Raw genomic sequence first — 18,351 nt, 5'->3', positions numbered from 1 at the left:
GATCAACTTCCAGAACGCAATAACTCGGATGGGATGGTTTTCACATGGACAGCACGAGCAAACGAAAAGGTGGAGAGTAATCCCCACCTCTTCTCGGTAGTGTGATGGAGGCTGACGTAGAATGGCCAAAATTATTGAACCCGGTTTTGGTTAGAGAACGAGATTTGCAAGCACGCCTTTCTGTTGGGTGGTCAACAGTAATGGGTTGGATAGTGGAGGCGCAAAACACTCTGCACGTAGTACAGTTAGATTTAATGGAACGGAGTGAGGATCGTTCTTTGAGGATGAAACAATGTTCCTGTACTTTAGACCGCAGATAGCCGACGCCTTAATGATGCTTTTTTGGGTGCATTTACCGGAAAGACAGCTCTGCAAATACGTGGCGTGCGTCTTAGACTTTAAGATGTTGGACATCAAAACCAACCTGGGCCAACCGTTTGAGTCGGCCAACCGCTCGGATTAGACCGTTTGGTCCATGAAAGGGAAATCACAGAACAAAACGGCTAATCCAGTTAACAGCTGGCGGTTTCTTAGTTGATTTTTTTTACGGATGGGGCCAATGACGTGTTAGTTTTGTCATTTTTTCAGTTTCTTTACCGAGTTTTATGTTATAAATTACAGGAGTGCTTGGTTAAAACAGATATTGTTTGGTTCTTAAAAATTCTGAACCCCTCACCAAGCTACTTGATTGCATAACCTCAGCAGACATACAAAATTATTTGCCGGGTTACTGCTTGAGGCAACGTTGTCCATTCGTCAACGCTAGTGTGTTTTAAGATCTCACAAACAAAGTTTGCAATAAAGATTGCGTGGTTGGTTGTAGAGTTAAGCCTTTAAAAGACAGTAGTGCTGTCGGTCCACTTGAAAACGTTGTTGGAGTTCACTACGAGGGCTAGTCAGATATCTGGTCTTAATCGAATCGAGCGGCCAGTAGTGCTGCCTTGGAAATAATATCACCGTCATAGGTGATACGCGAGCTCTACCCAGGACAAAAGCATGCTTGGGTAGTTCTACACTCATTTTTGGAACTTTACCGCACTGTCGTTGGTAATTCGTTATCTCAGTGCTGCCCGCTGACACGCCAGATGTCTTTTTAAAACAAACGAGCACCCACGGTAATAGGTGCCACTAAATTGGTTGGATCAATTACCCTAGACACTATGACCAATAAAGAGCATTGTGTTAGTGAAAATGTGAACGTACTAGAAGTATCCAGACTTGAAAATAAAGTATCATTGTTTTGAACCAATTTTAAAGCCAGCACGTGCAAAAGTTCCTCCTTAGAAGACCCAATTTCCTTGGGTTTGGTATATTGAGGTGACCGTCAATTTGATCAGCCAGGTTTGGTAAATTGCTTACATATTTAGTGAGCATGAGCACACTTAAATGAAAAAGATCGGTCAATTTCTTCAATCTTTTGAAAACACTCTCAAGAGAAGCAATCGAATCCGTGTTATCCTCCGTGATAAAGATGTACACGACGGCTTTGGTTGCTTCTGGGTACGGATTTGTATTTTTCGAGCCGTGCGTTATAATGCATAGTCAGCGCATGTGCTCCATCAACGAATTTATGGTACTACTTATGATACAATAAAATATTTGCTGTGGGGTCCGTCTGTCAAAAAACGCAGGGACACCAACATATAAGAGCATACCTCAATATCCGTGGACACGGCAAATCGTTGTCGACCAAAACCAAGTAGCACAAGGATTAATTTTTGGAGAAAGTCAGGGCCAGTGATTAAAGGTTTGTCCAAAGAAGCATAAAGTTAGTTCCATTATATGACCAAATCATGGCAGGAAAACCTAAATGCGAGAAAAACCCTCTATTCGCATTACACAAGAATTATCGTCCATGGATAGGACGGTTTCCATGGACAGCAGGAGCAGTCAAACAGGAGGAGAGTAATCCTCATCTCTTCTCGGTAGTCCGACAAACGGTGAAATAAAATGGCCAGAGTATTCGACACCGGCGTTGGCGTGAACGGAGGAAATTGGTAAGCAAGTATTTCTGTTGGGAAATCAGCCGTGATGGTTTGGATAGTGACAGTGCGAGACATTCTCCACGTAACACAGTTAGTTTTAATTGAACGCAGCGATGAGCGTAGTTTGAAGACATCATAATGTTCCCGATTGTCAACGCTTTGTTGGTGATTGTTTACGCGGATTTGTTTTCATAGAGAACCTTTTTTGGAAATAAATTTATCTCCTTGAGCGAGATACTGAAGGTGACACTTGAGTTCGTCCAGCTCAGCGGGGTCTTTTATACTGTCATCAGCACTAAGTTAGATGTCGTGGGAGGGTAACAACTGGAGTGCGTACGCTGTTATCCGCGGCAATTTTCGTTAAAAGACTGATCTTATCGAGGGGGAATAGTTGCGCAGTTGGTTCCTTATTTGACTTCGTTAAGGATGCAGCCAATGGTGTGTTTGTTTTGTCATTTTTTTTGGTTATTATACCCAGTATTACTTTACTAACTACATCAGTGCTTCGTTCAAACAAGAATTACCTGGTTTTTAGAAATTCTGGACCCTCACGAAGCTATTTGATAGCAAAACTTCAGCACACATTCCACAAGTACCCAAATCTGCCGGGTTAGCGCCTGAGGCAACTTGGTTCTATTCGTCAACGCTAGTATACTCTAAACTCTCACAAACACGCTTTTCAATAGAGATTGGGTGATTGGTGGTAGAATAATGTCTTTGCTGGATGAAAACTTTGTTGAAATTCACTATGAGGACTCCAATTTCCATCGAGAGTTCAGTAGCGCTGCCTTGGAGCTGTTATCGCCATCATAAGTGGTACGCGAGCTTTACCCGGTAGAAATGCAAGCTTGGGTTGTTCCACACTCATTTTCAAGAATTTTTCAACAGTGTCGTTTTATAATTCTTCATCCCAGTGCTGCCCGCTGACACACCGGATGTCCTTTGATAAGAATCAAGCACCAACGTTAAAAGGTGCCACTAGCTCGATGGGATCAAATACCCTAGATACTTTGCTCAATACCAATCATTGTTTTAGTAATTTGTGACACTACTAGAAAAACCCGACTCACAGCTAGAGTATCATTGTTGTGATCTCATTTTAAAACATGCTATGGTTGCTCTTTAGATGACGCGATTAACTTGGATTCGGTAGATTGAGATGACCCATCAATTTTTTCAGACAAATATTTTAAATTGTAAATTTATCAGACAAATTTAGCAAGCTGAAACTAACCTAAATGGAGAAGAGGCACCAATTCCTTCGATCTATTGAGGGAGTGTCAGGGACTTCAACGAATCCCAGTAATCCTCCAAGTACAAAATTTTCATTACGGCTTTGTTCGCTCTAGCGTACAGATTCATGTTTTCTCACGCCGTGCATTGTAATGCAAGGTTAGCACATGTGCGCGAGCCTTTAGCAAAGAAAAAATGGAGCGCTTATTGATATACTACAAAATTTGTTGTGGTGTCCTTCTGCCGCAAAAAACGCCCTAACGGTTGGTTACTTTCAGGGACACCAACATGTACGAACATACCCTCGATATCTGTGGACACGGCAAGTTGATGCCAATCGAACCTACGTCGCACAAGGATTAATTTTGGGAAAAAGTCGGGGCCAGTAGTTAAAGGTTTGTCCAAAGAAGTACAAAGTTGTTTCCATTATCAGACCAGATCATGGCAGGAAAAACTGGATAGCAGAAAAAATACCCTATTCCCATTACTCAAGAATTATCGTCCATGGACAGGACGATTTCTACGGACAGCAGGAGCAGTCAGGAACATGGATTAGGTTTTGGAGCAAGTCAGGGATAGTGAGCAAAGTTTTGTTCAAGAAGTACGAAGTTAGTGTCATTAATTGACCAGGTCATGACAAGAACACCCCCGGGGGAGACAAACATTTTTTCTTTCTCATTAAAAACGAATTAGCGTTCATGGAGGGGACGGTTTCCACATGGGCAGCACGAGCAATCGAACAGGTGAAGACAAAGTCCCACATCTTCTCTGTAGTCCGACGAACGCTGACGTAAAATGGCCAAAGTATTCAACCCCGCTTTTGTTATAGAGAGGAGATTGGTGAGCAAGTCTTTCTGTTGGTAGGTCAGCCCTCATGGTTTGGACAGTGGCAGCGCGGAACTTTCTGCACGTAACACAGTTAAGTTTAATTTAATGGAGTGAGGATCGTAGTTTGAGGATGACATAACATTTACGTACTTAAGCTCGCCATATAGTCAACCTTTTGATGGTGATTGTTTACGTGGATAAGCCGGAAAAACAACTTTACAAATGCATGACCTTTGTCTGGGACGATAAAATAATTTACATCAAAATCAACTTCGGCGAACCTTTTGATTCGGCCGATAAGATTAGAATAATTTGTCCCAGAGAAGAAAAAAAAGAGAGCAATATGGCTTCTCCCTTAACATATTTATTTCCGAGGAGGATTTTCATCGTAATTAAAAGACTCTTATTGAAGGAGACATTGCAGATGAATCTTGGGTTCGTCAAGCTCAATGGGGTCTACTGCCTTCAACACTAAGGTAGCATTCGTGGGAAGGGTAACAACTGGACTGCGTATGCTTTCATCCACAGCTCTTTTCAAAAATTACTAAATTTATCGAACAAAAATAATTGAATTCATCAAAGAAAAATAATTGAATTAATCCTTATTTGACTTGCTATACCGAGTTTCATTTTATTATTTATTTCAGAGTCTTGTTTCGAACGATAATTGCTTGGTTCTTAAGAACTCCAGGCCCAACAATCAGTTAATTGATTGCAAAACATCATCGAACATACCGCAAGTGCCAGCGTCTGCTGGGTTATCCCTGAGGCAACTTGGTTCCATTCGTCAACACTAGTGTGTTGTAAGATCTCAAAAACACGCAATAAATTTTGGTTTTCAAAAGATAAAGTTATGCTTGGTCACAATCAGGGACACCAACATGTAAAAACACAATCTCAATATCTGTGGACATGGCAAATTGATGTCGAGGGAACCTAAGTCGCACATTTATTAAGTTTTGGAGCAAGTCAGGGTCAGTGATCAAAGACTTGTTCAAAGAAGTACCGTGGAACTTCGCTGCTCCAGTTAGCACTCTACGCATTTTCCCCATTTGCTCGGGCTGATTACGGGATGAAGCATTAGGTGCCAGTTTGTGTCTTGTCGCTGTTCGATCATGTGGGAATTACTGACTGATATTACATAACTTTTCCTAAGGTCTTCACTGATTGTTTTAGCGTAGTGTTTTTTCCATATTGTTTTTCTCGAGAGCCACTTTTCGAGAGATTTAAACCTCACCAGGGACGAAAACTAGTTGTTCCGGAGCTGGATGTTATCTTCAGCCCACGACATATCAAGATCGTACCATTGGACAATAAGAAATTTTGTTGTTTCATTGTTGTATTTCAGAAGCTCAAGCCTCCGCTGTGGTTTGCATGTCATATTGTTTGTACGCGCCGTACAATTACATATCGTAACAATACTCAATCTGACAAGCCAGATCATAATCTTGTTCAATGCAAACAGCGAAAAGTGAGCACTTTTTGTCCGGTCCAACTGTTATCTCAAAGTTTCCATGATTTGAATTGGTTGAATTGGTTGTGGAATGGTCTGAAAATCAGCAACAATAATGCTGGTGTTTGGTGGTGCCATTGCAGGTGTTGGTGGCCAAGGAGGTTTTGGTGGCCGAGGAGGTGACAGAAGTTTTGATTGTTTTATATTACTGAATCTAGGACATCCAGATGTAGGTCAGTTTCTTACATGAACTTAACGTCAACGTTTTCGGAACTTGCGTTTGGTGTTTCCCTCAGATAGCGAAATTGAGTGAAAATTTCCAATATTTATCTTTCTGAGGTGTCATAGTCAATTGGGCTACTTTTGTGTCGAATAGTTTGTCATTAGCGGTACCATGCAAGCCGAATCTAACTGCGAGACTATCGGACGCCCAAGGGTTACTGCAAACAGTATCGCTTGACACTAATACCGTTTCATTACCAGAAGAATTAGGTAGCTATTTTTCCGCCACTTGGAGGAATTCTTTGACATTTGTGACATAAGTAAAAGTTTTTGTCTTGATTGGATGCTGATGACCAGTAGATGGATTACCTTTACCTGCCTTTGACTTCGGACTATTGGTGCTGTTTTTTGAAAGTTTGGCTGAAAATGCCTTTCAGCACTATGAAGCAATGTGTCATGGGAGTTAGTGCGGCCATTTTTTCTACATTTACGGAACCTTGTGCACTGATTAAACATGTGTTTACAGCACCAACAAGAGGAACAGAGATTTTTTTCCTCTAATAACCTTGGCTCGCAGCGTGGGAGTCTTTTTATGAGGACAGGGCGTTTCAGCAGCTGATGGCAGTCTTTGCATAATATGCAGCTCCTGTAGAAGTTGGCGCAAAACTCTATTGCGGCTTCTGAGGATCATTTGTTGCAGCAAATAATTTTGATGTAACTCTGGTCCTTAAAAAGAAATTGTTGGTATCATCAGTCCTTGCTTTAGTGGTGGTATTTTTTATTAAATCGTTTGCTTTATCCTTCTCTGTTGACCTGTCGATTATTCCCAGAAAAGTACGTTCCACACAATGCGTTTTGACAAAAAGGAGTGATCATGACTCGTTCCTGTTAACTCGATTCTGTACGGCAGTGTTGAGAAACGAAGCACTGTTTTAATCCCAATCATTTGAGAGCAATTTATAAACCCCGAAAGCGATTGAAATGCACCCTGAATAGTTGATATTGTTATCAATATTTTGCATTTTTAGTGGTGGAAAGTTGCTGATTTTGTCCAAATGCGCACTTACAGCCGCTTTTTTTGCAAAACTGACATTTTAAGGTTCTCGGTGCGTCTCTGGACATTGCGTACTATTTGATGATTGCTGCAAATTCGGGTTTCATATTTGTTTTAAAAAGTTTCTTGTAAATCAGGTTGGAAACACATCTCTGGGATTTTAAAACGCGATCTGTTCTTCAATGCTACTAATTAGGAGATATTCAGGAGAGCCTTTAACGGTTTGTTACATATTAGACTTAATTAGTTGTATAGTAAAAGAATTAGAAAAATTATTTAATATTTGCTGCTAATTGGAGATTAAAATTTGTTTAAAAATGATTTTGATAATTCTCGCTGGACACACACCTGCGAGATTTTAAAACGCGAACTGTTCTTCAATGCTTGTAATTAGAAGCTATTCAGGACAGCGTTTAACGGTCTGTTACATGTTAGACATAAATAGATGCATAGAAAAACATTAGAAAACTTATTTGTTAATTGCTGCATATTGGAGATTTATATTTGTTTAAAGACGTTTTTCAATAGTTTTGGTTGAAAACACATCTGCGATATTTTAGAACTCGAACTTTAAATCAATGCTACAAATTGAGAGCTTTTCACGACAATTTTTAACGGTTTGACACATGTTAGAGATAAATAGAGGCACAGTAAAAAATTTAAAAAATTTGTAATATTTGCTGCAAATTGGGGTTTTAAATTTGTTTAAAGATGTTTTTGAATATTTCTAGTTCGAAACACATCTGCTAGACTTTAAAAAGCGAACGGTACTTCAATGTTACTGATTAGGAGCCATTCAGGTCAGCCTTTAACGATCTGTTACAAATGAGACATAAATAGAGGTAAAGTAAAAAAAATTAGTAATTTCCCTTGGAACAATTTGCTTTCTCACTACCGGTTTCATTTCAATGCTGAAATAAATTAAAGAATTTCGGTTCCAAATCTTCTAATGGTAGTTTTTGAATCATAATAATTCGTTTCTTTTTGCATTACAGCTCCCATTTTGCTATATTTAGGCTTAAGGTGGGCTATAAACATAAAAACCCGATTATCGAAATTCTAGAGCTGCTCATTGGTCATGCACAGAAGACATTCAACTATAATCTGAAAATTTATGAAGCAAAATAATTTCATGCAGGCGACATCACATATGACTATTTCAATAATAAAAGCGGAACATTGTGCTATATTTAAGAATGACTGAAGACGATGACAAGCATGCAAGGAACTGACTGATGTGTCAAATCAAGGGGTTGCACCGCTAACCAGAATCGTCATAAGTCTCATCGCGTTATAAGCAACACCATCGAGCGTACAGACGGACGGCCAATTGCTGACAGATCTGCCAGACCAGCCGCGCCGTCGCTGCAGTCATAACATCAAAATGAGCTAAATACGATGATTTGGGATTGTTCATTGCTAAAACAGAATGTTGCACAGGTGTCAAAATAGTTTCCATATACAATAATGGGGTGCTATTATTTCATGGGGGGCTATAATAGGAAAGAAGAATTTGTAAGCTACCCTAATATGACAACCAAATTAAAAACTGGTCCGATTTTTGTGATAAGTTTCTCAAATAGATCCTTCTTCTTTTCAAGTCATATGCATTTGCATCAATTGTAGTTAGGTACAAGAAGCGAATTTTTGTGCGGTGGCGCCAAAAGAAGTTCTAAGTGTTCAATATTTCCAAATCTCGTTCCTCCCTAGCTTGGCTGGGTGAAAGCAGAAACTCGATGAAGTAATACTAGTAGTAGTTATAGTCAAAAAATTAACAACAATGTGCACTACAGGTTGTATTTTGACGTTGTAATTTTAGTGAAAAAAAAATTCGAAGACAATTCTTACAACACAATTGGATGTTTTTAGTTTAGTGTTTCATTTCCCCTCCCGAATGTTAGATGTCATGTAGAATAATACTGCTCAAAAAGTACTAGGTTGATTTTGTACAAAAAACGAATTATCTGTAAAACTGTTTGAACTATGAAATGAACTAAAAATCCACGCGATCTACCGCTAAAACTATATTATAATAAATTAATGTAACATCATGAAAACTTTCGTCATTTGTTGAAAGGACTAAGTCAATAAAAATTAATTATTAAATCAAACGTTTTCTCAATAACTAGCATCATATAGTTAGAAAGTTTTAACAACTTAAAGTTGGAGTTTTTCAACTAAAAAGAATTTAACTTATCATATTGAATTTGTCACAATTTCATAAATACAAATTTTGAAATTTAAAATTAACAAAAATTTTCGCTCAATTTGTAGTTATTGTCATTAGCAATATCAATTTATTACGATACGGTAAAAAGATGGCTCGTGGGAGTCTGTGCGTAGCACATCATGTTCAAACATTCCACTCAAGGTTGCAACAACAACCATTAATTTCTGCACATTATATTTTTTTTTTCTAGAACATGTGTTGCCAGCGAGATTTCAAAAAGAAAAAAATGTGTTCGCACAGATTTTTAAAATTTTTTTGACAACTAGTCTTTACTCTTTATCTTTATTCACTTAAGTCATGTTTGTTCGCTTTTTAAAAAGCTAAGTCAATTATAAATTTCGATGTACAGTGATTCTATTTACAATAAAAACATTTTCGCTATATATATCACCATCAGTTAAAATGCAATTTAAAGTTATATGGGTCAAATTTACATTATAAATACAACAGTAAACTAAGAGGTTCTCGCAATATTGTTTATTGGTAAAAAACAAAAACTTCTTATATTTCGTTTTCCAGGTTCAATTTTAGTTTTTAATTCCAGATCGATCAATTTAGAATTTCTTGAATTTCTCAGTGACTTTCTACCGTTTCTCTAACTTTCGGAACAATTCAATGTTTCGATTAGCCAAAATTTCGTTTTTGAATTGAGCAACATAACAACTGTTGACTAGTATTTCAACGTCAAGTCAATGCTACGTTACTCCTCGCACTTGTTCAACATTGGCTTCTTTTGTGCTATATGTAACGCTTCGAGAACAGTCTCAGCGATCAACCGCTAAATGTTGATTATATTTACTAAATTAGGATCCAAGAAATTGTCTTTCCGATCAGCTGCTTCCCTTGGAGCAAGCTGCTTTCTCACTCCCGGTTTCATTTCAATGCTGGAAAAACATAAAGAATTTTTGTTCCAAAACTTCTAATAGTAGTTTTTGGATCATATTATATCGTTTTTTTTTTGCATTATAGCTCCCATTATGCTATATTTAGGCTTATGGTGGACTATAAAAATGAAAACCCGATTATCGAAACTCTAAAAGCTGCTCATTGGTCAGGTCATGCACAGAAGACATTCAACTATAATCTGAAATTTTATGGAGCAAGATAATTTCATGCAGGCGACATCACATATGACTATTACAATAATAAAGGCGGAACATTGAGCTATTTTTAAGAATGACTGAAGAAGATGACAAGCATGCAAGGATTTGACTTATGTGTCAAATCAAGGGGTTGCCACGCTAACCAGAACCGTCATAAGTCTCATCGCGTTATAAGCAACACCATCGAGCGTACAGACGGACGGCCAATTGTTGACAAATCTAACAGACCAGCCGCGCCGTCACTGCAGTCATAACATCAAAATGAGCTAAATACGATGATTTGGGATTGTTCATTGCTAAAACAGAATGTTGCACAGGTGTCAAATTAGTTTTCCATATACCATAATGGGGCGCTATATTTTCATGGGGACTATAATAGGAAAGAACAGTTTGTAATCTACCCTAATAGGACAACCAAATTAAAAACTTGTCTGAATTTTGTGATAAGTACGTCAAATAGATCCTTCTTCTTTTCAAATCGTATGCATTTGCATCAATTGTAGTTATGTACAAGAAACGAATTCTTGTGCAGTGGCGCCAACAGGAGTTCTAACTGTTCAATATTTCCAAATCTCGTTCCTCCCTAGCTTGGCTGGGTGAAAGCAGAAACTCGATGAAGTAATACTAGTAGTAGTTATAGTAAAAAAATTAACAACAATGTGCACTACAGGTTGTATTTTGACGTTGTAATTTTAGTGCAAAAAAAATTCGAAGACAATTCTTATTTTGATATCAACCCAATTGGATGTTGTGTTTCCTCTCCAGAACGTTAGCAGATTTAGATGTCATGTAGAAAAATACTGCTCAGAAAGTACCAAGTTGATTTTGTACAAAAACCAAATTATCTGTAAAACTGCTTTCAACTGTGAATTGAACGAAAAATCCACCGAATATATCCATCAATCTATCGCTGAAAGTAGATTATTTTAAATTAATGTAACATCATGAAAACTTTCGTCATTTGTTAAAGAGACTCAGTCATTAAAAAATTAATTTTTAAAACAAACGTTTTCGCAATAACTAGCATCATGTAGTTAGGAACTACACCTTAAAGTTTTAACATATTAAAGAAGGAGTGTTTTCAACTCCTTCAAGGAGTGTTGCAACAACAACCATTAATTTCTGCACATTATATTTTTTTTATTTCTAGAACATGTGTTGCCAGCGAGATTTCAAAAAGAAAAGTTTGTGTTTGGACAGTTTTTTAAAAACTTTTTTGACAACTAGTCTTTACTCTTATCATTATCCACTTAAGCCATGTTTGATTGCTCTTTAAAAAGCTAGGTCAATTATAAATTTCGATGTACAGTTATTCTATTTACAATAAAAACATTTTCGCTATATATATATATCACCATCAGGTAAAATGCAATTTAAAGTTAAATGGGTCAAATTTACATTATAAATACAACAGTAAACTAAGAGGTTCTCGCAATATTGTTTATTGGTAAAACAAAAACTTCTTATATTTCGTTTTCCAGGTTCAATTTTAGTTTTTTATTCCAGACCGATGAATTTAGAATTTCTTCAAATCCCATTATGCTATTTTTAGGCCTATGGTGGGCTATGAAAAAAAGAACCCAATTCTTAACCTCCAGTTTTTTTGAAACTCTAACAGCTGCTCTTTGGTCATGCACAGAAGACATTCAACTATAATCTGAAAATTTATGGAGCAAAAAGAATTCATGCAGGCGACATCACCAATGACTATTACAAAGATTTAGGTGGAACATTGTGCTGAATTTGGAATGACTGAAGACGATGACAAACATGGAAGGAACTGACTGATATGTCAAATCAAAGGGTTGCTCCGCTAACCGGAATTACCATAAATGTCATCGCGTTATAAGCAACACCATCGAGCGTACAGGCGCATGTCCAATTGTTGACAAATTAGGCTGACCAGCCAAGCCGTTACTGCAGTTACAACATCAAAATGAGCTAAATACGAAGATTGGTATGGTTCATCGCAAAAGCAGACTGTTGCCAAAGTGTCAGCTTAGTGGTTCATATACCAAAAAGGGGCGCTATATTGTCATGGGGGGGCGATAATAGGAAAGACGAGTTTGTAATGTACCCTAATATGACAATCAAATTAAAAGCTGGCCTGATTGTTGTGATGAATACCACCAAAAGATCCTTCTCCTTTTCAATTCGTATGCCTACCGTCAATTGTAGTTAAGAACAAGATACTTGTGCAGTGGCGCCAATATGGGTTCTACCGGTTCCATATTTTCAAATCCCGTCCCTTACTTGCTTGGGTGGGTGAAAGCAGAAACTCGATAAAGTATTACTAGTAGTAGTTAAAATACCAACTAGTAGTAGTTAAAAAAAATAACAACAGTGTGCACTACAGGTTGTATTTTGACGTTGTAATTTTAGTGAAAAAAACAACGAATACAGTTCTAATTTTGATATCAACACAATTGGATGTTTTTTGTTTATTTTTCTATTTCCCCTCCCAAATGTTAGCTTATTTTGATGTCTTGTAGAAAATTACTGCTCAGAAAGTACTAAGTTGGATTTTTACAAAACCCAAATTATCTGTAAAACTGCTTTGAACTGTAAAAAGAACGAAAAATTCAAGCTATCAACCGCTAAAAGTAAATTATATTAAATTAATGTCACATCATTAAAACTTTTATCATTTGTTAAAAGGACTAAGTCAATAAGAATTAATTATTAAAACAAACGTTTTTGCAATAACTAGCATCATGTAATTGGGAACTAGACCTTAAAGTTTTAACATTTTAAAGTAGGAGTGTTTTCAACCAAAAAAAATTAAAATTATCATTTTGAGATTGTCACGATTTCATAATTACAAATTTTGAAACTTAAAATAAACAAAGTTTTTCTGTCAATTTGTAGTTATTGTCATTGGCATTATCAATTTATTACGATACTTTAAAAAGATGGCTCGTGGGAGTCTGTGAGTAGCACATTATGTTCAAACATTTCACTCAAGTTTGCAACAACAACCATTAAAATCTGCACATTACTTTGTTAAAAAACTAGAACTTGTGTTGCCAGCGAGATTTAAAAAAGAAAAGTTTTTGTTTGGACAGAAATTTAAAAATATTTTTTGACAACTAGTGATTACCCATTATCACTGTTCCCTTAAGTCAGGTTTGTTCACTAAAGTCAAATATAAAATTTGATGTAAAGTTATTCTAGTTACAATACAATCTTTTTCGCTATATTTATCATCATCAGGTAGGATGCAACTAAAAGTTATTCTATTTACAATAAAAATGGTTTAAATTCACATAAAAACTACAACAGTAAAATAAGAGGTTTTCGGAATATTTTTTATCGGGAAAAATGAAAACTTCTGAAATTTTGTCTTCCAGTTCGTTTTTAATTTCTACGAAAAAATGGGGGATGTTGTCCCCCAACCATAAATTGGTAGATTTTCTCTAGAAAAGATTTAAATGTGAAAATTCACCAACTGATAACAAACTAGAAGACGAAAACTGTTTTAAAGATACGTGATGACATAATTAGTACAGTAGAAGACGACCTCAATAAATTACTTCCGCTAGGAAACAATTTGAATAAAAATTTGGAATTCACAATGGAAAAATGAATGAAAAACATGAACTAGCCTTACTGGATACGGCAGTCCACGTGGATGAATACAGAAAAGTCTATCGTAAATGGTACCGGAATTCAACAGATACTGGAAAAGTTCAAAACTTCAGCGCTCCACTCCAGCATAAAAAATATTTTAGAGGGTACTTTCCATAAATTTGTTTGATCTACAAGCAATTGGCATTACTTAGACGAAGCACTTATAAAATTTTTTAAAAAATTTGCGGCAAAATATCCATGTCCGCAGAATCGGTCGTCAGGCATTAATAATTAAAAAATTGGAAAAATTTTAAGGTTACAAAAAAAGAACGCAAAAACAGCAGCGGAATAAAAATCAAACGATAAATTTAAGCAGAAGGACATATCCACACTTTTAGAGCAAAAAGGCCAATTAAGCAGGAGACTGAAAGAGAAGCTGCAGAAATATCGTTTCTTACACTAGTCTACAGAAAACGAACACTAAAAATGAGTTTGATATCTAAAAAATCCAGCCTTGACCAGCGCCTAGAATCGCACGTGGTATACGAAGTATTATGTATTGGATGCAATTTTACCTATGTCGTGCAATCTTGCAGACATATGACCATAAAAAAAAGACTCACCAGTAGTTCAGCAGATAAACGAATGTTGTGGAACATTACCCTTGTTTGATTGGCATATAATAGATCAGTATGATGTACCACAGAAACTCATGATTCTCAAAGCGTTACATATAGCGAAAAGAAAACCTATATTGAACAAGCCGCGATGAGTAACATAGCAAAGAGTTGACGTTGAAATACTATTCAACAGTTTTTAGGTTGCTCAATTCGAAAATTAAGTTTTAGCGTATAAATTTAAATTGCATTTTACCCGATGATGATAGATATAACGAAAAAGTTTGTATTGTAAAAAGAAAATGTTTAAATTGAATTTTAGAATCAACCAAACATACAAAACTTAAGTGAATAATGATAAAGTGTGAAGAATCGTTGTCAAAAAAATTTTTAAAATGTGTCAAAACATAAACTTTTCTTTTTCAAATCTCGCTGGCAACACATGTTCTAGAATTTAACAAAAAGTAAAGTGCAGAAATTATTGGTTGTTGTTGCAACCTTGAGTTGAAACCTTAGAATTGTTCCGGTGTCTGTTTGCTTCCAGTTCCATTTACAATAGACTTTTCTTTATTCATCAACGTAGACCGCCACATCCAATGAGGCTAGTTCATGTTTTTCATCCACTTCTCCGTAAAGAGTTCCAATTTTTTGTTTTGCAAATTGTTTTCTAGCTGAAGCAATTTATTGAGGTCGTCTTCTACTGTACTAATTATGTCATCACGTATCTTTAAAACAGTTTTCAATTTCTAGTTTGTTATCAAATGGTGAATTTTCACATTCAAATCATTTCTAGAGAACATGTTCCATTTTTTGGTTGGGGGACAACATCCCCCATTTTTTCGTAGAAAATAAAAACGAACTGGAAGACAAAATTTCAGAAGTTTTCATTTTTCCCGATAAAAAATATTCCGAAAACCTCTTATTTTACTGTTGAAGTTTTTATGTGAATTTAAACCATTTTTATTGTAAATAGAATAACTTTTAGTTGCATCCTACCTGATGATGATAAATATAGCGAAAAAGATTGTATTGTAACTAGAATAACTTTACATCAAATTTTATATTTGACTTTAGTGAACAAACAAGACTTAAGTGAACAGTGATAAAGAGTAAAGACTAGTTGTCAGTCGTAGTAGTAGTAGTAGTAGTAAAATGTAATAAATTTTCTAAAAATCTGTCCAAACACAAGTTTTTTTTTTAAATCTCTCTGGCAACACATGTTCTAGAATTTTTAAAAAATTAATGAACAGAAATTAATGGTTGTTGTTGTAACCTTGAGTGAAATGTTTGAACATATTGTGCTACTCACAGACTCCCACGAGCCATCTTTTTAAAGTATCGTAATAAATTGATAATGCCAATGACAATAACTACAAATTGACAGAAAAATTTCGTTTTTTTTTTTAAATTTCAAAATTTGTATTTATGAAATCGTGACAAACTCAAAATGATAAGTTTAATTCTTGCTAGTTGTTAACACTACAACTTTAAGTTGTTGAAACTTCCTAACTAGATGATGCTAGTTATTGCGAAAACGTTTGTTTTAATTAATTAATTACTATTGACTTAGTCCTTTTAGCAAATGACGATAATTTTCATGATGCGACCTTATTCATGATCGCTGGAATTTTTTGTCCATTTTACAGTTCAAAGCAGTTCTACAGGTAATTTGGTTTTTGTTCAAAATCAACTTAGTACTTTCTGAGCAGTATTTTCTACAAGACATCTAAATCTGCTAACGTTCAGGAGAGGAAATACAACATCCAATTGTGTTGAGATCAAAATTAAAATTGTCTTCAAAAATATTTCTCACTAAAATTACAACGTCGAAATACAACCTTTAGTGCACATTGCTGTTAATTTTTTTTTACTATAACTACTACTAGTAATATTTCATCGAGTTTCTGCTTTCACCCATCCAAGCAAGGAAAGGACGGGATTTGAAAATATGGAACCGGTAGAACCCATATTGGCGCCACTGCAGAAGAATTCGTTTCTTGTTCTTAACTAAAATTGATGGGAAAGCACACGATTTGAAAAGGAGAAGGATCTTTTTGAGGTATTTATCACAACAATCAGGCCAGCTTTTAATTTGATTGTCATAATAGGGTAAATTACAAACTCGTCTTTCCTATTATCGCCCCCCCCCCCCATGAAAATATAGCGCCCCATTATGGTATATGGACCACTAAGCTGACACTTCGGCAACATTCTGTTTTAGCGATGAACAATACCAAATCCTCGTATTTAGCTCATTTGGATGTTATGACTGCAGTTACGGCGCGGCTGGTCTGGCAGATCTGTCAACAATTGGCCATCCGCCTGTACGCTCGATGATGTTGCTTATAACATTAATTGCGATGAAATGGATAATAGGTTCTTCTCTCTCATTTATGGAACGTTTAATCAAACTGAAAATTCTACCTCTATCTTTTTACTTCGAACTTCACAGCTGATTACTACTATGTGATCTCATAAACAATAAATACAACATTGTCATAGAAAAGTATATACATTTCAACAACAATAATCGGACGAGACAAGGCGCGAAATGTGAAATCAAACTTACGAAAAAACGATTATTCAAAAGCGACGAAAATTTCTTGTCGAGAACAGCCTATCTTTATAATATTGTCAACAAACACACAGACCCTACAGACAACAAAAATATAAAATATCGGATTAGCGACATTTATTTTATAACGCGATGACACTTATGACGATTCTGGTTAGCGGAGCAATCCCTTGATTTGGCACATCAGTCAGTTCCTTGCATGCTTGTCATCGTCTTCAGTCATTCTTAAAATTAGCACAATGTTCCGCCTTTATTATTGTAGTAGTCATTTGTGATGTCGCCTGCATGAAATTATTTGGCTTCATAAAATTTCAGATTATAGTTGAATGTCTTCTGTGCATGACCAATGAGCAGCTGTTAGAGTTTCGATAAAACGGTATGTTAAGAATCGGTTTCTTTCCTTTTATAGCCCACCATAAGCGTAAATATAGCATAATGGGAGCTGTAATGCAAAAAACGAAATAATATGATTCAAAAACTACTATTAGAAGTTTTGGAACCGAAATTCTTTAAGTTATTTCAGCATTGAAATGAAACCGGTAGTGAGAAAGCAGCTTGCTCCAAGAGAAGCAACTGATCGGGAAGACAATTTCTTGGATCCTAATTTAGTCAATGTTATTCCGCTCTCGTCCCTCAATGCTACTTCCAGTAGTACTTCAAGCTCTTACAGGAGAGCAGACTATGATAATGATAGATCACATTCTAAAACTACGCAACTGAAGTCGCTTCAAGGTCAGGATGTTGTTCCAAGAGGTATATCAACAAAGAAGAGATTGACAGATGACCTCGTCGTTGAGCACATTGCTCCGAAGCCGTCTAATATTGATGGAACAGACAACAATAGTTCTGATGTGTCGAAAAAATGGAACGGTAAAGACAAATACGAACCTGAGGGAATGCATGCTGCTGTTCCCGAGACTGTAGGTACCACTGCTCCAGTAAGTTACAATCGCCGTGTACAGTCTAGATTAATGCAGCAGCTTAGTAAAAATCAGAGTCAGGTGGCTGGGCTTCAACAAAAGAAGCAATACAACGTGCACAATGAAGCATTTTATGGTATGGAGGCATCAGAGGCTGCCGAGGCTGTTAAAGCAACTGCTGATCCAAAGTAACGTAGCCTTTTACTGTGCCTATTTTTGTGGCAATTGATTTTTGTTTAGTTGACGTTTTGTTTAATTGAAGTTGTTTTTATTGTAATTGAGTATTATTAATTGCTCTCAAACAAAGTTTGCAGCAATTATATTAGTCCGGTTGGTCTTTTTTCATGCGATTTATCGCTTCACCGATTTTTTGTCTGACCCATTTGACTTTTCTTCACCAGAAACGGGATAAACAGGTAGCGCCCAGCGGGCATTGAGTTCTCTTAGAGCCTTTCAGCTCACTAGTCTCCAAATATGATTCACAGAAACTGTTTTGGAGGCATACTTATGGTGTGAAAGGCAGTTCTTAGAACCCCCACACATCAGCCCCTTCACTCCCCC

General features: G+C 36.4%; 1 protein-coding gene across 4 annotated transcripts in view; it reads left to right on the top strand.

Annotated features, from left to right (window-relative positions):
• LOC142344611 (uncharacterized) overlaps positions 1–18,351 on the top strand; it is a 324,571-nt gene that overhangs the window by 283,532 nt on the left and 22,688 nt on the right. The window contains exons 2-3 of one of the 4 annotated variants that reach the window (XM_075396414.1): positions 17,184–17,246; positions 17,394–17,978. In XM_075396414.1, coding sequence (XP_075252529.1) covers positions 17,401–17,978 — 578 coding nt within the window. In that variant the 5' untranslated portion in view covers positions 17,184–17,246; positions 17,394–17,400. Of the gene's footprint in view, positions 1–16,064; positions 17,979–18,351 lie in introns of those variants that run through there. The other 3 variants (XM_075396415.1, XM_075396413.1, XM_075396416.1) reach the window with 3 other exon arrangements.

This window comes from Convolutriloba macropyga, chromosome 8 (genome assembly GCF_964194025.1).
Source record: "Convolutriloba macropyga chromosome 8, txConMacr16.3, whole genome shotgun sequence".
Classification (NCBI taxonomy): Eukaryota; Metazoa; Xenacoelomorpha; order Acoela; family Convolutidae; genus Convolutriloba; species Convolutriloba macropyga.
Note: the sequence above shows the minus strand (reverse complement) of the source record. Positions and strands in the feature narration are given on the sequence as shown.